Raw genomic sequence first — 21073 nt, 5'->3', positions numbered from 1 at the left:
AAAGCAGGTGGGTCTCAGGGAACACATGTGGAGGATGGCAAATCTCAGGAACAGAGCTTTCCCAAGATTTGCCTTTGAACAATAAGGGCAGCTGAGTAATGAAATAAAATCTTCATCACGGAGCCTGAGTTCTGGTTCTGCAATCTCCTACCCTGAGTCCTTGCTCCAGGGACAACCTCTCTGAGTCTCCACCTCATCTTCTGTGGAGCAGAGCCTGGTCTAACCTGGCAGGGTTATTGTACACAGGAGTAAATGAAATAACACCTCAGTCTCATAATATTGCCTGATATGGCAGGGGCACTCAGCAAATATTATTCTCATTTCTGCCCAGTGAGGTTAATTCTCAGTATATAACCTCATGCGAAGAGTTGACTCATTGGAAAAGACTCTGATGCTGGGAGGGATTGGAGGCACGAGGAGAAGGGGACAACAGAGGATGAGATGGCTGGATGGTATCACTGACTCGATGGACGTGAGTCTGAGTGAACTCCAGGAGTTGGTGATGGACAGGGAGGCCTGGCGTGCTGCGATTCATGGGGTCACAAAGAGTCGGACACGACTGAATGACTGAACTGAACTGAACTGAGGGCTTCTTTGGGCTTCCCTGGTAGCTCAGCTAGCAAAGAATCTGCCTACAATGCAGGAAACCCTGGTTTGATTCCTGTGTCAGGAAGATCCCCTGGAGAAAGGATAGGCTACCCACTCTAATATTCTTGGGCTTCCCTGGTGGCTCAAATGTTAAAGGCTTTGCCTGCAATGTGGGAGACCTAGGTTCAATCCCTGGATTGGGAAGATCCCCTGGAGAAGGGCATGGCAACCCACTTCAACAGTCTTACCTGGAGAATCCCTATGGACAGAGGAGCTTGGCAGGCTGTAGTGCCTGGGGTCACAAAGAGTCAGACATGACTGAGTGACTAAGCGTAGCACAGGGCTCCTTTACTCTCTTGTGGACTGGTGACAGAGTATGCATTTGTTTTTAGAAAGCCACACAGAAACATAAATGTCTGAGAAGTGGGTCTTCATTACCCTTGTACATCTTTTGTTTAATTTTTGGATTTTAGAAGTTGGATTTTTTTGCTTCATGGAGAGAACACTCCACAGCTGTCAATGAGTACAATGTAGTCTCTCAATAAATTCCTGGAAACCTTTGCAGACATTTTATTTGCAGTAATTAAGACAGAAACAACTGAAGCAGCCCGAGTCAGGGAACTAGTTTAGAAAAATCATCTTAGATTAAATGTGCATACACCTATAACTTACAGTCTGCTCTCTCTGTCCACAGTTCATCTATATCCAAAGATCCAACCAACCAAGGATGGTATAACACTGTAGTATTTCCTATTGAAAAGTGCCTGTGTATCAGCAGACTCACCCAGTTCATATTAGTGTTGTTCAGAGTCATCTGTACTTATGAAGCCTGAAACATGACATTATGTGTATGAAAGTGTTAAGAGTATGAAGCAGAGTCTGTAACAACTGACTGTTTCATGTGTGCATATTATGACATAGTTTAACCCTATAGGCTGTAGGTGGATGGACCAGAAGAGTAAGTGAAACAGAATCTGCCATAGGCTGGTGGAATTGAATGATGCTTTTGTCAAAGTTCTCTTTACTATTGCAACATATTTTCAACAAAGACAAAAAATCACATTGTTGATTGGATTGGATTTTCAGAAAACAAACTGGCCTTTCCCAAATGCTTTACATCCAGATCTTCAATTTTAATTTTAAAAATTTGTGACTAATTTCCTTCAAAATTAGTTCTCAATGTACACTTTCAACCAGAGCAATTTGATTCTAGCAACCGGATCTAGTGATTCACTCACGTAGCTTCTCCTTATAAAACCCCCATGGCTTGTTTTGTTCTGTGCCCTAGGCAATAGTGTGAGCAAATTATGGCGTTCTTTCATGAGCTTTACATTCTAGACAGGTCAACAAACAACAAGTGAATACAAAACCCCAAATAAATTCCAATAGTGGTTAGTACCATGGAGACAGAATAGGGCTCTGGACACGGGGCTGAAAAGTCACCTATTCAAAGTTTAAGTTCCAGGTTAACTTAATTTGTGTTGTGCTTCCCACGTGGCACAGTGGTAAAGAACCCACCTGCCAGTGCAAGAAATGCAGGAGACATGGGTTGGATCCCTGGGTCTGGAGGATCCCCTGGAGTCAGAAATGGCAACCCACTCCAGTATTCTTGCCTGAAAAATTCCATGGACAGAGGAAACTGGTGGGCTACAGTCCGTGGGGTTGCAGAGTTGGACACCACTGAGCACATCCACAACTTAATTTGTGAACAAACTGTGAAATGAAGCTGGTACCTCTCTGTCTGTGGTAGGTTGAGCAATTTTGAACGATTAAGTTTCGAGTCTTGTGACTATATTTCTCCAAATAACCTCTTGCGGCCAGGTTGACACGTCAGTATGTTGATACTCTATGTTGAAAGATGAGTGCACAAGGTGCACTTTCCTGACACACTCTTGTGTTGTCTCCTTGCAGTTTTCAGTGAGGACCTTCACTCCAGCCTCTACTTTGTCAATGCATCTCTGCAAGAGGTAGTGTTTGCGAGCACCACGGGGACCCTGGTGCCCTGCCCCGCAGCAGGGATCCCTCCTGTGTCTCTCAGATGGTACCTAGCGACGGGCGAGGAGATCTACGATGTCCCCGGGATCCGCCACGTCCACCCCAACGGCACTCTCCAGATTTTCCCCTTCCCTCCTTCAAGCTTTAGTACCTTAATCCATGATAATACTTACTATTGCACAGCTGAAAATCCTTCAGGGAAAATTAGAAGTCAGGATGTCCACATCAAGGCTGGTGAGTACAGCTCCTCCAACTTTATCCCTTCTCTGCCTGCTGGGGGTCTGGGTGGGCAACGATAAGTACTAGGATGCAATCAGCTGGGAACTGGTGAAAATCCTGTCATTAGTTCATTATTTTGATGGATGCTTTGAGATGTCAAAGTGCCTTAAATGAAAACGCTGGAATTAATGGTTTTAGTTTTAATTACTTGCTAGAAAAATTAATGGTTCTTTCTCCCAGTGAAACAAACACATGAATACTGTAAATATCACCTTTAGCTTCTTGTTTTTATGAGATAGTTTTCTTATGATTCAACATTTTGCTGTTTGAATAACATGTATGTCAAAAGTGTTTGGGATTCTCAGGTAAAGAACCCACCTGCCAATGTAGGAAATGCAGAAGATGTGGTTTTGATCCCTGGGTTGGGAAGATCCCCTGGAGAAGAACATGGCAACTCTAGTATTCTTGCCTGGAGAATTCCATGGACAGAGGAGCCCGGCGGGCTACAGTCCAGAGTCACAAAGAGTTGGACACAACTGAAGCGACTTAGCATGCATTCAGGCAAAAGTGTTCAATGCATTTGTAAACTGTGACAACTCTGTTTCTATAAATCAGCAAACACTGTGGAAGTGGGGAAAATCCTTCTGTGGCATTAAGTTTGCTGTGCAGCTCTTGGGTCAATTTTAATGTAGTCACTCAACAAATAGTCCTTGAGCTCCTGTAGTGAATCAGGCTCTGTTTCAGGTACAGGGAGTAGATGGGGAAAAAAGGCCTGGCATGTGTTTGTGTGGACATAATCCTAATGAAAGAGTCAGACAATGGACAAATAAATAAATTTGAGTCAGAGTTTACAACGAAAGTTGGCCTCTGTTCCAGGCACTATGAAATTTGCCGAGTACGTGTAAAAAACTAAGGAGAGAAAAAATGCCAGCCACGAATCGATGAAAACCTTTTCATCAGTTCAGTGTGATACTGATGGCTGCTTTGAGATGTCAGAGCATCTTTTTCAGAGTTTGGAGTGCCTATGTTGCTGGAACTAAAACTTGAATTAGTGATATCAAGTTGCAAAAGTCAAAATGATAACCTAGACTTGTATTTTGACCAACTGATACAGTAACTGAAACTTGAGTGTCTCCAAGTCATTGTTCCCCGTTCCCCTTTCTGCTCCTTCCCCCACACTCTCTCTCAGAGTGAAAGGTTGTTGTTGAATCACAACGCCGGGATTCTTGGCGCCCGAAGGAGAAGAATTCAATCCGGGGCCAGAGACGAGGCTTGATCGCTCAGAGCTTTTGTGTAATAAAGTTTTATTAAAGTATAAAGGAGATAGAGAAAGCTTCTGACATAGGCATCAGAAGGGGGTAGAAAGAGTACCTGCTTCTTAGTGTTAGCAATGAAGTTATATACTCTCCAGTGAATCCAAAGAATGTCTGGAGGTTGTAAAGACCTCACCAGACCTACTCCCATAATTTACATTTTAAGATAATGGAATTAGCCAGAAGGTTTAATCCAGAGACTGTCCTCAGGCAGAATACATTGTTGTTATATAATCCTTGTAAAGAGCAGGTCTCCTCCCATAATTTACAGAATTAGCCAGAAGGTTTAATCCAGAGACTGTCCTCAGGCAGAATACATTGTTGTTGTATAATCCTAAGGAATGTAGAGAAGGAGAAAGTTTGTCCTTTCTTCCTCCTTGAGAATTCCAGACCCCTCTCTCCTTGGGGACCTCTAGCCTTCTTATCAACCTGCCTAGGAAATGACTCTCTCAAGAGGCAGAGGGTGGAGGTGGAGGATAGCAAGACAAGAGCACAAGGAACTTAACTGGAATAAAGCCATAGCATCAATGTTTATTGTCAGTGAAACAGCATTAGTCTAATATTCTTATATTCCGTGTGAAATACAAAAGGCTCTTTAAACAGTTTTGACTGCATCACATGTTGCTGGAATGTTGTCATTAAATAAACCCTGAATTGATAATGTTCCTTTCAACATCATACTATATATTTTTTTTAATTGTCATAGCTACCAGCCAAACCAGGAATATAGCCTGAGGTTCACAGACATCAGAAGTTGTACAGACAGGACATATTGTGTCATTCTATAGGTATAATCGAGCCCGGAAAAACATACACACAGCTAGACTCCAGTTACCAAGCAGTGTTTTCTTTTTGTTTTTGAAGCCTAGCCTTTCAAATACTATGGCAGCCTGGCACAGCATAATGACGAATAGATGAGAATGTGACTTTGATGATTGTCTTATACACCAGATAGCTGGGAGAACTTTGTAATAATTTCTGCAGCAAGTGTGAAGGTGAGATTTGAAGACATCATAACATGAGCACAATGTGAAATGTTTCTGAATTTCTGCGTATGATCTCTTTGATGTGAGCAATCAGACATTAGACTGTGACTCATTCTGCTAGCTACTCATTTCCTGGATGTATTTTGATCTCCATGACACGCTCGTGAATTCCAAGATGTGCACAAAAATGCACTTCAGAAAGGAAGAAAAATTGGCTTTAATCAAAAGATATGAAAAATTGATATCCCAAATAATTAAAATGAAGCAAATGAAATTTGTATAGCAACTTCTAAACCTGACAAACAGGGAGACATAGCGAAGGCCTTTTACCTGGCAGGCTAACAAGTTTAATGATGTGTCATAAAAATGTATTTATAAACTACAAAGTACCACTTAGAGTAAAATCTGGAAGTTCAAACAGCCATACTTGTCTGTGTTCATCTACTTCTGTCTTGGGTTTCCTGTCAGATAAAAGAATTAGATGCTTACTTCTGTTTGAACTGCTATTCTCTACATTTGTCATAGGACTGATTGTTTTTGCACTACCGCGTAGGTTTTACAGGGATGGAAATTCCATCATCTTATCCGGCATCTAAGCTCTGTTCCCACTTCCAGGGAGTTACATGATGGCTGTTTGTGCGCTGGTATTCTTGACATCTAAAGCCACAGAAGCACATGATGTTTGTGTCAGTTTGAACTTACAAGATGGGCGTTTTGTTGTCCAAATGAGATTTCCTTTCTCACTTATTACGAACACATTATGGTACAGAAGGTGATACAGTGGTGAAGGATGCACTTGCTAATTCAGGAGATGCAGGAGACATGGGTTTGATTACTGAGTCAGCAGTATCCCCTGGAGGAGGAAGTGGAAACCCACTAAAATGTTCTTGCCTGGGAAATCCCAAGGACAGAGGAGTCTGGCAGGCTACAGTCCATGGGGTTGCAAAGAGGCGGACATGACTGAATGACTGAGCGTGGATGCACAATGGTTGTAATTGTCTTTTAGATTGTTTACTGGCTGTTGGACAGTCTGGTGTCACCATTTTTATGTCGATGCTGTTCAGAAGGGCAGGGGAGGGATACATATGTTCCACAGAGATGACTGTGTAGCAGATCTGAGCAGGATGAGCTCTGACTCAGGGGAACCTGCCTGCGAATCAGTTCAGTTCAGTTCAGTTGCTCAGTCGTGTCCGACTCTTTGGGACCCTGTGGACCCCAGCACGCCAGGCTTCCCTGTCCATCACCAACTCCCGGAGCTTGCTCAAATTCATGTCCATCGAGTCAGTGATGCCATACAACCATCTCATTCTCTGTCGTCCCCTTTTCCTCCTGCCTTTAATCTTTCCCAGCATCGGGGTCTCTTCTAATGAATCAGTTCTTCACATCAGGTGGCCAAAATATTGGAGTTTCAGCTTCAGCATCAGTCCTTCCAATGAATATTCAGGACTGATTTCCTGTGTATCGGGTCATCCTAAATGTCTGAGTGTCCCTCTAGATTGACACTGGGATTTTTCTGGAATAATCCATTAGGTAAATGGTCTCATAATCTCTCCTTTGTAAGTACAAGGAATTTTAATCTTAACAGTTTTCACTGACTTTGACTTAGGTTTGACTGTCAGCAAAACAAGGAAGTTTCATCCATCATGTCTTCTTAATCAGCTGTCCTAGTTCTCCTTCACATAAAACACTTTCTTGTCCCTTTGTCCCAGGGACTGAAATGCAGATGGGTTATGTGAAGCACTGCTTCTCTGCCCATGCTGTATTTCTACTTAGCAAATAGTTATCAGCTATATGACCTTGGGCAAGTCAAAAGATTTCTAGTGACTATTTTCTCCTTAGTAGACTGTGGTTAATAACATTTGACTGGCGCTTCTGCTTATAGCTGAAATGGAATAGCAGAGACCAAATTTACCCTTTTATCTGAAACAACAACAGCACACAGACAAAAATCAAATCATCAAACATATCAATCTAATTAAAAGAAAATATCAAAAGAAAGCTGGAGTAACTATGTTAATATCAAAGTATATTTCAGAGCAAAGAATATTACCAGGGCTAAAGAGGGTCATTATGTAAAAAAGGTCAGTTACTTGAGCATGACTATTATAAATTTTATTTACCTATAAGATAACTTCAAAATACATGAAGTAAAAATTGTTAGAGCTGCCAGAAGAAATAGGCAAATCAATATTTATAGCTGGAGATTTTAATAACCCTCTGTTAATGACTGGCAGAAAAAGACAGAAAATGAGCAAGAATAAAGAATACTTATGTGACACTGCTAATCAACTTGACTCAATTGACATTTAAATATAGAACATTCCATCTAACGATAGCACAATACACATTCTCTTTAAGAACACACAGATATTTACTAAAATCATACTATGAATGAAACAAATTTCAGATGAATTTCTAAAAATATTAGTCATATGAAGTATGTTCTTTGACTACAATGGAAGTAAATTAGAATCACTAAGATCTCTGGGAAGTCTCCAAATATTTGGATACTAAAATAACATACTTCTAAATGGTGTCAAATAAAAAAACAAATGGTAAATGAGAAAGTATTTTGAACTGAACAAAAATGAAAGTACAGTACCTAATAATTTGAGGAATGCCACTAAAACAATGTTTGGGGGAAAAATAAGTTCTAAAAACTTACATTAGCAATGAAAAATGATCTCAAATCGCAATCACTAAAAAATGATCTTAACTTCAGAAAAATGAATACATTAAAACCAATATAAGCAAAAAGAAAATAATAAAGATCAGAGTGGAAAATAATATATTATAAAATGGGGGAAATCTATGAAGCAAAAAGTTGTTTCTTTGAGAAAGATCAGTAAAATCAATACATTGATAAGCTGACTAGACTGAAGAGCAAATGAGAGCAAAGACAAATTATCAGGAATGAGAGAGATTGTTTATATATACATATATATATATATATATTCGTCTAGTCAAGGCTATGGTTTTTCCAGTGGTCATGTATGGATGTGAGAGTTGGAGTGTGAAGAAAGCTGAGCACCCAAGAATTGATGTTTTTGAACTGTGGTGTTGGAGAAGACTCTTGAGAGTCCCTTGAACTGCAAGGAGATCCAACCAGTCCATCCTAAAGGAGATCAGTCCTGGGTGTTCTTTGGAAAGACTGATGCTGAAGCTGAAACTCCAATACTTTGGCCACTTCATGTGAAGAGTTAACTCATTGGAAAAGATCCTGATGCTGGGAGGGATTGGGAGGCAGGAGGAGAAGGGGACGACAGAGGATGAGATTGCTGGATGGCATCACCGTCTCAATGGACATAAGTTTGGGTAAACTCTGGGAGTTGGTGATGGACAGGGAGGCCTGGCATGCTGCAATTCATGGGATCTCAAAGAGTCAGACACGACCGAGAGACTGAACTGAACTGAACTGAATCAGCATTCTCTAATAGTTATCATTCTATACATTTAAATTATAATAAGCAAATATTAAGATATGGGGATCTCAATAAATCAAACAACTTCAATAAAAAAAGAAACAATTTGAAAGAAACAAAATGCCAAAACTCATTCAGGAAGAAATAAACTGAACAGTCCTATTCCTATTAAAGAATTTGAATTCATTATAGAAAGATACCCTGCAATGAAAATGGATTCACTCTTTATTCCACCAAATATTTGAGGAAGAAATAATGAAAATTATATGCTTCCAGAAATTTGAAGAGGAAAGAATACTTCCCAAATTATTTTCTGAGATCACCATTACCCTGATACTAACACAAGACAAAGATATTATAAGAGAAACAAAGGTAAATATTTGTCATGAATATATGTGTAAAAATGCTAAACAAAATTTCAGCAAATTGAATCCAACCACATTTAAAAAGGGCTCATCTCCAGAATGCAAGGTTTTCACATTTGAATATTAACCAAGGTGATCCACCATACTGACATATTAAAAATAAAGTTATGTGAACATTTCAATAGGTACAGAAAATCATTGACAAAATACAGCATCCTCTTATGATTAAAAACTCCCAAAAATCTAGCAGTAGAATGGAAATTTGATTTAAAAAAGGTAAAAAGTTCCTGCCACAGCCAATATCATACTTAGTGGTGAATGATAAAGTGCTTTCCTTCAAGGGTGAGGATGTGTGCTTTCACCAATTCTATTCAACAGTGTACTGAAGTTTGCAGCCAGTGCAAAAAGGGAAGAAAAATAAGTTAAAGGCAACCCAATTGTAAAGGAAAAAGTTCATCTGCTTTTATTTATAGATGCTAACAATCAATTTTAAAAATTAGATGACCTTTACCAAAAAAGGCTCAGTTCAGTTCAGTCACTCAGTCGTGCCCAACTCTTTGGTACCCTGACTGCAGCACGCCAAGCTTCTTTGTCCATCACCAACTCCTGGAGCTTGCTCAAGCTCATGTCCATCAAGTTGGTGATGCCATCCAACCATCTCATCCTCTGCAGTCCCCTTCTCCTCTTGCCTTCAATCTTTCAAGCATCAGGGGCTTTTCTAATTAGTCAGTTATTTGCATCTGGTGGCCAAAGTATTGGAGATTTAGATTTAGCATCAGTCCTTCCAATTAATATTCAGGGTTGATTTCCTTTAGGATTGACAGGTTTGATCTCCTTGTAGTTTAAAGGACTCTCAAGAGTCTTCTCCAACACCACAGTTCAAAAGCATCAGTTCTTTGGCACTCAGCCTTCTTCATGGTTCAGTTCTCATATCCATACATGACTAATGGAAAAACTGTAGCTTTAACTAGATGGACCTATGCTGGCAAAGTAATGTCTCTGCTTTTTAATATGCTATCTAGGTTGGTCATAGCTTTTCTTCCAAGGAGCAAGCGTCTTTTAATTTCATGACTGCAGTCACCATTTGCAATGATTTTGGAGCCCAATAAAATAGTCTCTCACTGTTTCCATTATGTCCCTGTCTATTTGCCATGAAGTGATGGGACCAGACTGGTTCCAGATAGGAAAAGGAGTATGTCAAGGCTGTATATTGTCACCCTGCTTATTTAACTTATATGCAGAGTACATCATGAGAAACACTGGGCTGGAAGAAACACAAGCTGGAATCAAGATTGCCAGGAGAAATATCAATAACCTCAGATATGCAGATGACACCACCCTTATGGCAGAAAGTGAAGAGGAACTAAAGAGCCTCTTGATGAAAGTGAAAGAGGAGAGTGAAAAAGTTGGCCTAAAGCTCAACATTCAGAAAATGAAGATCATGGCATCTGGTCCCATCACTTCATGGCAAATAGATGGGGAAACAGTGGAAACAGTGTCAGACTTTATTTTTTTGGGCTCCAAAATCACTGCAGATGGTGACTGTAGCCATGAAATTAAAAGACGCTTACTCCTTGGAAGGAAAGTTATGACCAACCTAGACAGCATATTCAAAAGCAGAGACATTACTTTGCCAACAAAGGTCCATCTAGTCAAGGCTATCGTTTTTCCAGTGGTCTTGCATGGATGTGAGAGTTGGAGCGTGAAGAAAGCTGAGCGCCGGATAATTGATGCTTTTGAACTGTGGTGTTGGAGAAGACTCTTGAGAGTCCCTTGGACTGCAAGGAGATCCAACCAGTCCATTCTAAAGGAGATCAGTCCTGGGTGTTCTTTGGAAGGAATGATACTAAAGCAGAAACTCCAGTACTTTGGCCACTTCATGCGAAGAGTTTACTCATTGGAAAAGACTCTGATGCTGGGAGGGATTGGAGGCAGGAAGAGAAGGGGATGACAGAGGATGAGATGGCTGGATGGCATCACGGACTCGATGGACGTGAGTTTGAGTGAACTCCGGGAGTTGGTGATGGACAGGGAGGCCTGGCTTGCTGCAATTCATGGGGTTGCAAAAAGTTGGACACGACTGAGCGACTGAACTAAACTGATGGGACCAGATGCCATAATTTTTGTTTTTGAATGTTGAGTTTTAAGCCAGCTTTTTCGCTCTCTTCTTTCACTTTCATCAAGAGGCTCTCTAGTTCCTATTTGTTCTCTTCCATAAGGGTGGTGCCATCTGCATATCTGAGGTTATTGATATTTCTCATGACAATCTTGATTCCAGCTTAAACTTTGTCCAGCCCAGCATTTTACATGATGTACTCTGCCGCCGCCGCCGCTGCTGCTGCTAAGTCGCTTCAGTCATGTCCGACTCTGTGCGACCACATGGACAGCAGCCCACCAAGCTCCCCTGTCCCTGGGATTCTCCAGGCAAGAACACAGGAGTGGGTTGCCATTTCCTTCTCCAATGCATGAAAGTGAAAAGGGAAAGTGAAGTCACTCAGTCATGTCCAACTCTTAGCGACCTCATGGACTGCAGCCTACCAGACTCCTCCGTCCATGGGATTTTCCAGGCAAGAGTACTGGAGTGGGGTGCCATTGCCTTCTCCAGTGTACTCTGCATAGAAGTTAAATGAGCAGCGTGACAATATACAGCCTTGACATACTCCCTTCCCAATTTAGAACCAGTCTGTTTTTCCATGTCTACTTTTCACTGTTGCTTCTTGACCTGCATACAGATTTCTCAGGAGGCAGGTAAAGTGGTCTGGTATTCCCATCTCTTTAAGAATTTTCCTGCTTGTTGTGATCCACACAGTCAAAGGCTTTAGCATTGTCAATGAAGCAGAAGTAGATATTTTTCTGGAACTCTCTTGCTTTTCCCATGATCCAACAGATGTTGGCAATTTGATCTCTGGTTCCTCTGCCTTTTCTAAATCCAGCTTGAACATCTGGAAGCTCATGGTTCACATACTGTTGAAGCTTGGCTTGGAGAATTTTGAGCATTACTTTACTAGCATGTGAGATGAGTGCAATTTTGCAGTAGTTTGAACTTTCCTTGGCATTGCCTTTCTTTGGGATTGGAATGAAAACTGACTTTTTCTAGTCCTGTGGCCTCTGCTGAGTTTTCCAAATTTGCTGGCATATTTAGTACAACATCTTATTGGAACCAGTAAGTGAGTTAGTTTATCAATATGGTGGTATATAAGACCAACACACACACAAACACACAAAACACACACAGTCAGATTGCAAATAGAAAAAAATATGCTCTGTATAATAGCATCCAAAACCTAGGAATACTTAGGAATAAGCATAATGTTAAGTGTGAAAGACACACTAAAAATTACAAAATAGTTCTGAGAAAAGTGAAAGGAGAGAAAAAGCTGTTTTTTTCTTTCTTGAGTTAGAGAATATGGTATTGTTCAATGTCCTTTCTCTCCAAAATGGTCTATAGAGTCAGTACAACCCAAGTGAAAACCCAGTGGCCTTTCTTTATAACAAATATAAACTAATGAGTTGATTCTAAAATTTGTGTTGAAATTTCAAAGGACCTAGAAGAGGTAGTTGAGATGACTCAAGCACATTACATTTATTGTGCACTTTATATCTAATCTAATGACATGGCTGACCTGATAGGAGGCAGTGGTCTGTGTTCCAGATGTTGGGGACCCCCCAGGTGGATACCTCTGTATACTTAAAATTAGAAACAATGACCAGACCAAGTGTTAGTGAGAATACACAGCACCTAGCTCTATCAGAAATTCATGGTGGGAGTATAAATAATCCAGGCTCTTTGGAAAAACAATTTGATAGTTTCTTCAAAGCTGTTATATGTATCCCATCCATTTGATACTTAGGTATTTACGCAAAGCGTATGTTCACACAAAGAGTTTTAAAAGAATGTTCACAGCAGCCTTATTTGATAAATGAGTAACCAAATTGTTATTTATCCACACAAGGGAATGCAAAATAATGAATTATTCATAAGACAATAGCAGGGAGGAATCTCCAAGTAGTTATACTGAATAGAAGAAGCCAGGTGAGAATATATGTCCCATATGATTCCATTTACATAAAATTCTGAAAACATGCAGACTAATCTTTAATAATGGTTGCCTGTAAAGAGGATGGGAAGGAGGGATTACATGGGAAAATAAGTCAACTTTTGGGTAACGGATTTGTTTTTATCTTGGTTATGGCGATGACTTTGTAGGTGTATACATATGGTAAAACATCAACAAACATGTGCAGCCTGTGTGTGTGCTCAGCTGCTTCAGTCCTGTCTGACTCTTTGCCACCCTATGGATTGAAGCCCACCAGGCTTCTCAGTCTGTGGGATTCTCCAGACAAGAGTACTACAGTGGGATGCCATGTCCTCCTCCCGGGGATCTTCCCAACCCAGGGGTTGAACCTGAGTCTCCTACATTACAGGCAGATTCTTTACCACTGAGCCACCAGGGAAGCCCCATGCAGCTTGCAGAAAGTCGATTATCTCATACAAAGTTGTTTTAAGAAAAAGCCAGTGATAGCACATTTCCGACGTATTAGAGTTGTCTTGATGTTCACATAACAGTAGCTAGTAATAACTGCTCATATGGTGGGCATCTCCATACCTCTCTGCCCAGCCCACAATAACCCCCTTAATTGTCTCTTGCATCATCATTATAGAAAATGGTCCTGAATCCCTGGTAACAGATGCTTGTACTAAGTGAGGGCGGTTAACCAAGTTAGTCTATTAGTTGCTGTGTCCTCTGAAATTGAAACTGAAATCTCGAGAGAGAGATTTCGAGAATGTGGGGTAGATAACATTTCATCATGCATGTGACCCAGAAAAGGAGAGGAAGACTATTTGTGGGAATAGAGAAGGGTGAAGTCTAGATCAAAGCAATACAGGCTGTGGCACTCTTCCTAAGGCCCACTTGCAGGTACCAGAGCTCTTACTCTCTTCAGAAAATGTTTTCTGTTTCAACTCAAGGCAGCTCCAACAGGCTTCTCCCAGCAGCAGTCAGAGAGACCCAGTAAATAGATGGTGTGCTAGACATTGTGCCGAGTCCTCTAAGCTGCACAACCATGTGGAGTAGATGCTTTTTCCATCTTCAGATGAAGGAAATAGAAGGCTCTGTGAATCTGTTGTTGGCTGTTCGCAGGGGTTGTGGTTGGGAGGGCAGTTTAGCTTAACAGCGCTGGGCTGGTATCTCACAGTCTCCAGAACATTTTGTGCTCATTCTCACCTTTTCTTTGCTCCCTGTTTCCTCTCTGCCTCCTAAGTCCCTCTGGTCCTTCAGGGCCAACTCAAGGCTCAGGTTCCCTGATTCTCTAGACTCCTGTTACCATTAGTCATTTTCAGACCCATGCACAGTCTGACTATTTTCTTCTAGTTGTTCTGTCATGTGAATTTTCTTCTTTTCTTCAGCTAATTATTCTATACAGTGTGGGGATTTCCTTACTCCCTGAGCATTGCTTGACATGAGCGTGTGTACTATATGTAACTGATAATTTGAGGCATCTCCCAATTTAGGTAATCAGCTACAAAATAGAAGAAAAAAACCCAATTTTCATAAAAGTGGTACAGTGCCTTAGGGTTACATTGTACCTCTGATAACCATTTCCCCAACAGGAAAGACATCAGGCACAACCCCTTCTACCTCCCAAAGTCCTCTGGTGTTCCCAAGAAATCCAACACAGGGGCATTTGTTTATGTTTTGCCTCTTCAGACCCAGGGATCAAAGGGGTTAGGAATAGTCTGAATCCAGCCTTCAGGAAATGACCTGCCTTCCTTGGCAACGTCCAGTTCTCCAAACTTTCTCCTTAATCCCCTCTATCCCATCTTCCACCATCCTCTGATTCTTTCATAGACATATTGGGATCAGGGCTGACTTCATGGGATGGGGCCAGCCACACAGGGCCCAGTTCTGAGGGCCTTGTCCTCAAGCTTAAAGCTCTGCTGTTGCTGTCTTGAAATATAAATGTTTTTCTCTTTCCATTTCTGGGGGAAGTGTTTTGGGGTCATGGGACATGCTCCTGAGGCATGTAGGGAGTTTAAGCTATGTTTCAGCTTTTGTAGGGTCCCACCCCTTGCCACCCTCTGGGATGGGTTCTCAGCCACCTCTCCTGAAGTTCTTGGTGCCCCAATCCCCATTTTGCCTCCACCTCCCTAGCCACATCCAATGACCCCTGCTGCCCCTGTGATCCCTGGTACGCTGAGCCTTTCCCAGCCTCTTCCTCATTGCCCTGTCGAGCAAACACTGGAATCCTGCCTCCTTGTGGAGGCCTGGACAAGTGTGGGTGGAGTGAGTGCATACACTCTGAAGTGTGATGGAGCCTGTCTGTGCCCCAGCAGGCAGCACCACAGTGCATTAGCAAGTAACTCGCTGACGGTGAGCCTCTTGTCCACCTCCCATCCAGAAACCAAGAGTGTCCAGACACTGAGATTGCAGTCCCTTAGGCATCATTTTTCCACTGTGGGTTGGGGCACCATGAGTATGGGAAGGGGAGATTAACTTTCTCATCCCTGGCTGTGACATGGTGCCTCAACCCAACAACTGGGAGGAAGCTGGCCCTGCAGCTGGTGGGCTGTGTGTGCTGAGTCATGGAGTGGGTTCTGGGAGCCTATAAGCATCTTTACTTGACCGTCAATGATCCCTGCATCCCAGGGAGTGCAAAGTAAGTAGAAAAAAAGTTGACAGCAAGACCATAGAAGAAAGAAAGCATTTTATATTTTATTAATGTTGTTCAGTCACTAAGTCATATCCAGCTCCTTGTGAACCCATTGACTATAGCCTGCCGGGCTCCTCTGTCCATGGAATTTTCCAGGCAAGAATACTGGAATAGGTTGCCATTTCCTTCTCCAGAGAATCTTCCTGATCCAGGGACTGAACCTACATCTGCTGCATTGGCAGGTGGATTATTTACTACAAAGCCACCTGGGAAGCTCTTATTTTATTCATATGTTTAACTTTTCCCTTCTTTCTAAATAAGGGCCTTGGATTTTCATCTTGCTCTAGGCCCCACAAATTATGTAGTTGGCCCCCTGTGGTTAAATTAATCTTCATAGATTAATGAAGGGTACGGGGTTCTTCCTTATTTACTAATTATTTGCATTTAAAGGGTTTTTCCACTTCAAAGAATGAAGTCTAACATTGAGGGTTGGATTAATGCACATTAGCTGTGTGGTCCCTTGTTTCGTGTATGTGCCTGGTTTTGCCCCAAAGTCATATCACTATAGATCCTCTCTCTCTGACCCTGCTATGATATTACATCTTAGGGAAGGATTTTACAGCTTGTAGAGTGATCAAGGGACACTGAACTGACTGTAGTGGATGCTGTTGAGAGTCAGATCCCCCAGGTCTGCAGGCTTGTGGCTGAGAACTTGGATTTATAGTTTTCAGAGGATTGCATATGCCCTGGCACTCCTGAACACAGAGAGTGGAAAGGGCCTGGTAATGCAATGCTCTTGGGCCCTTGGAACCAGCCCCAAGTTGTCAGAATACAAAGTCCTAGCTCCTGGCATGAGGTGCAGTGGCTCTGAGGTATAAGTTATGTTCAGAGTTTCCCTCTTCTCAGGGCCTGCTCCTGGGAAGATCCCAACCTAGGACACAAAGCACAATACTTGAGTAACACCACCTTGTAAAGGACACACCAATCATGTTTAAAGCAATAATTACTTTTTGCCAGTTTGGGGTTTCTTGCCTAGTTTCTGTTATACAGTCAACCCTCAGTATACTTGGGTCCCAGATCTTCAGATGGGGAGGGCTGAGTGTACTATGTCAAAGTATCAATATATAAGAGATTTGAGCATCCATGGAATGTGGTATCTGCAGAGGTTGGGGTGCAAGAACCAATCTGGTGCAGATATTTAAGAATAACCATGGTTAGTGGTAGTTGGATGTAGATTGAAGACTGCTGCTGATGCTGCTAAGTTGTGACAGTTGTGTTCGACTCCGTGCAACCCCAGAGACGGCAGCCCATCAGGCTCCCCCGTCCCTGGGATTCAGGCAAGAACACTGGAGTGGGTTGCCATTTCCTTCTCCAATGCATGAAAGTGAAAAGTGAAAGTGAAGTCGCTCAGTCGTGTCCGACTCTACACAAATCTCTTGGGAGGGTTATGATGTCCTCAGAAGAATTTTATTTTACCATAAGAGGTATGTCCCAATAGATAAGCATGACCTTGTAAATTATGGTCTCCCCAGAAACAAACATATTTCCATTAATATGACAGAGCTCTCTAATGAAAACCCAAGTCACTTTTTTAAAAACAATAGATAATGGCTATACATTCAAATGTTGATGCATGTATTGTCTACAGTAAGGTTAGAAAGACTTTCAAAAGGGAAGCTCTGTTTTTTTCTATATTAATTTATCAAGTAGTTAGTAGAAATGCCTTAGTGTATGCCAAGCATTGTTAAATGTTCTAAGATAGTTTTGTAGAAGACTGGATGCATGGTCTGTGCTTGTGGAGTGAATAATCTAGTGAGGGGAGTGGAGAATTTCCTTCCATGTCCCATTCTCTCTGAGCTGGATGGGGTTCAATGCACCATAGTTATATCCCTGCTTTGAAAAGATACATCCCTGGGTCTGGCCTGGGATATGGGGAGGAGGCAGAATCACAGAAATTGTAACCTCTGAAGGCTGCAGTGGTCCTGATGCTAGTGAGGTCTCTGGGGAGCTCAGAGAAGAGGGTGTTCCATGGTACTATGTGGGTTCCATGAACGAGGGGATCCAGGAGATGACTGTGGGTAATAACAGAGAAGGTGCCCAGCTGGTCACTCTAAGTTGTGGTTCCAGTAATGCAGCTTCATGCATAAGTGCATGCCTGGAGGGAAGACCCTTCCATCTCTCCCTGGGCATGTTCCTTGTCCCTGCCCTTTCCTGTCTGAGACTCCTTTCCTTGATTCCCATTAGAAATTCCCCCACCATTTGTTCACCACTTGTTGCCATTTGTTTATTGAAGCTTTGGGGAGATGGAGTGATTTTGCAGCTTAGAAACAGACATCAGCAGACACCCAAACTTAAATTTGACTCTTACACATTCTTAGGTGACCCCTTCCTTGGGATAATGGATTCTTTCTGCGGGCTTTTTGCCACCCTGTCCAGTCCCCCGTTCTCTTCTGTTCTCTGCTCATTTTCCTATTTTCTGTCTTGTACTCTCCCACTGAGACCAGATTCTCATTCATTGATGAGTTTGATGAATTCATCTGTTGTCTCTTTCCAATTTATGATTTTAGACTTCCTCTCTTTCAAGAGGGCTATTTATCAAGGCGTTTTTCTGTACAAAGTCAGTTTCCTACCCTGTGTATAGCAGTGACATTTCTGAGGTCAGGCCCTCGGGTACTCTGAATGATTGCCCAGTGAACCCCCTGCAGGTGTGGCACTACCACCTGGACCATCTCATCACACCGCACAAAGAGTGCAGAAGATGCCTAAGCTTCTGACAATCTCTCTGGTTTGGGATAGGAATGAAAAAATTCTCAAGTTAGGAAAATATTAAATGTTAATACTAAAAAGCAAGACTGGGAGCTATCCTCTTGTGAATTCTCTTAATAATGACTTTTATTGTTGTTGTCACTAAGCCACATCTGACTCTTGGGACCCCATGGACTAGAGCCCTCCAGGCTCCTCTGTCCATGAGATTTCCCAGGCAAGAATACTGGAGTGGGCTGCCATTTCCTTCTGCAGGACATCTTCCCGACCCAGGGATCAAACCCTCATCTCTGGCTTGGCAGGTGGATTCTCTACCACTGAGCCACCAGAGAAGCCCTGATAATGACACTCTAATACTAAAATCCTTAGCATATCGCAGAGCTAGCACTAATCTTAAAAGTGCTTTTTCTAGAGCATTGTTTACAACTGCCTATTAGGAGATTTCCTTTCACACTCATTCTTAAAGCAGTCAGTATATTTATTTCTTTTGAAGTTAATTTCCTGGCCAGTTTTCTTGACTCAGACTTGTCCAATAAATGACTAAAACTTTAAGAGAGCTCATTGAAGGGTAAGATAAGTTGTCTCTATGGATATCTTAGAAAAATCATAGACTTTACAGAATTCGGAATTTGAATCTTGCTATCCCAACCCCCTCATTTTAAATGTGAGGAAATAAAACTCTGGAGAAGTAAGGCTTTCACCCAGGTTTACAGACGTGGAAGGAGGCATAACCTGGATTAGACACACTGAAGTCTCCTTATCCTGGAGGCAGGGGTCTTCTGGACAGATGGGAGATGGTGTGGATCCAAGTAGCTTTATCCAAACTCTTCACAGCAGGCATGGTTCTGGGAGCTTTATCAACATTAACTGTTTGAGTCATCACCATTGACTTACTTGGTAGATATTTTTTATCAAAATTGTCATTAAATGGATATGAAGAGAACTTGCTCACTGTAAAGTGGTAGGGCCTGGCTTTGAACCTGGGCGGTTGGGCTTGCAGGGTGGGCATTGGCCCCCAGCACCCCTTCTTCTGGCCTAGACAGCTAGCTTGTGGAAGTCCCCTGAGCTTTTGCTGGGCCACATCTGTTGTTGGGAGTGCCTGGTCCGGCTCCATTATCAGCATCATTGCCTAAGTGACAGGAAGCAGAACCATCATTTCCCAAACTGCTTTGCCACTGTCAGAAATTCACTTGCAAAGAGTTATTATAATTATCACATAGTTTTAAGGATTCCCAGGAGAGGTTGCCTTTCTTGATTTTTTAAAAAATTCTTTCTGTTCATAGTCTGAAATTTTTTTCCTTGTTCCTCACAGGACATGGAAGTTTCCTATCATTATAACTCCAGTTTAAGAAACTACTTCCCTTTTTTTAAAAAAATGTAGTGGTGTGGCTGCTTTCCAGGTGGCTCAGTAAGAATCTGCCTACCAATGCAGGAGAAGTGAGTTCCATCCCTGTGTGAGGAAGATCCCCTTGGGAAGGGAATGGCAACCCACTCTAGTATTCTTGCCTGGAGAATTCCATGGACAGAGGAGACTGCGAGGCTACAGTCCATGGAGTTGCAAAGAGTCAGACATGAAACTGAGCAACTAACATTTTCACTTTCACTTTTATCATTTTCTTAATTAGATTCCACTATAAGCATCATCATATGATATTTCCCTTTCTCTCTGACTTACTCAGTATGACAGTCTTTAGGTCTATCCATGGATAACCAACAAGGACCTACTGTATAGCAAAGGGAACTCTCCTCAATATTCTATAACAGCATAACTGGGAAAAGAATTTGAAAAAAAATAGATCCATGCATATTTTTGGCTGAGCCTCTTTGTTGTACACTTGAAAGTAATAAAAGATTGTTAATCAACTATACTCCAATGTTAAGAAAAAAAGCAAAATGAACAAAAACTACTCACATCTGGGTACATTTAGAGGTTAGATAAACTGGTTTTTTTTTCATGTACAGTAATGAGAAAATTTATTAAATGCTTTATAGATTATAACATTTAAAAGTTCAGCAAAGCTCTAAACATTTAGAGTTTTTAAGACTTATAACCTTTTAGTTTTGAAACTTAAAAAAAAATCATTTGAAGAATCAGTAAGTAAACACTCTGAAAAAGGAAGAAAACAGTATCAAGATTCAATTACAGATATTCACAGATTTTGTTCTTTTGCCTTCAAGAGCCAGCAAATAATAATTTCTCATAAATAAGGTTATGCCTTTAAATGTCTTTGGTCCTATTCATTTCTTCACACCATATATATATATACCTACCCACACATATCACTTAAACCTTCTTCTAATCTGTCTTAACTAGAAGATAACTGAATGAACAGACTGCTTGAAATAAAGACACACGAGAAGTGCTACAACTAAGTTAACACAATAAGAAGGAATCCAGGAAACTAAATGAACAGCATCTCCTCCTGCCACTACCATTATCCAGTGAAAGATCATGAACACTTGAACTAGGGGAGCAGCAGGAGTGTGGGAGACAATCCACAGGCCATGCAACTGATTGCATTTGAGGGAACAAGGAGAAGGACAGAGCGCAAGAAAAGATCCAGGTGTTGTTTGTGTGTAGAAGAAAAATTGCTGCGGAAAGGAGAAAATGCTAGCTTAATTGGCTCAACATCACTTATAATTAACAACAAATAAGCAATGCCATAATTAATAATTGATAAATACACATCTAAACAAGATACTTTTTCTTAACAAACTAACAAGTTGGTTAACACCCATTATTGGTGAGCATGTGGTGAACTCCTCACACT

General features: G+C 41.5%; 1 protein-coding gene across 1 annotated transcript in view; it reads left to right on the top strand.

Annotated features, from left to right (window-relative positions):
• Nucleotides 1–1533: 1533 nt before the first annotated feature.
• DSCAM (DS cell adhesion molecule) overlaps nt 1534–21073 on the top strand; it is a 684538-nt gene continuing 664998 nt past the window's right edge. Inside the window, exons 1-2 of the mRNA XM_068969386.1 lie at nt 1534–1546; nt 2500–2817. Of these exons, the coding sequence (XP_068825487.1) occupies nt 1534–1546; nt 2500–2817 (331 nt within the window). The remainder of the gene's footprint in view (nt 1547–2499; nt 2818–21073) is intronic.

This window comes from Capricornis sumatraensis, chromosome 1 (assembly GCF_032405125.1).
Source record: "Capricornis sumatraensis isolate serow.1 chromosome 1, serow.2, whole genome shotgun sequence".
Classification (NCBI taxonomy): domain Eukaryota; kingdom Metazoa; phylum Chordata; class Mammalia; order Artiodactyla; family Bovidae; genus Capricornis; species Capricornis sumatraensis.
Note: the sequence above shows the minus strand (reverse complement) of the source record. Positions and strands in the feature narration are given on the sequence as shown.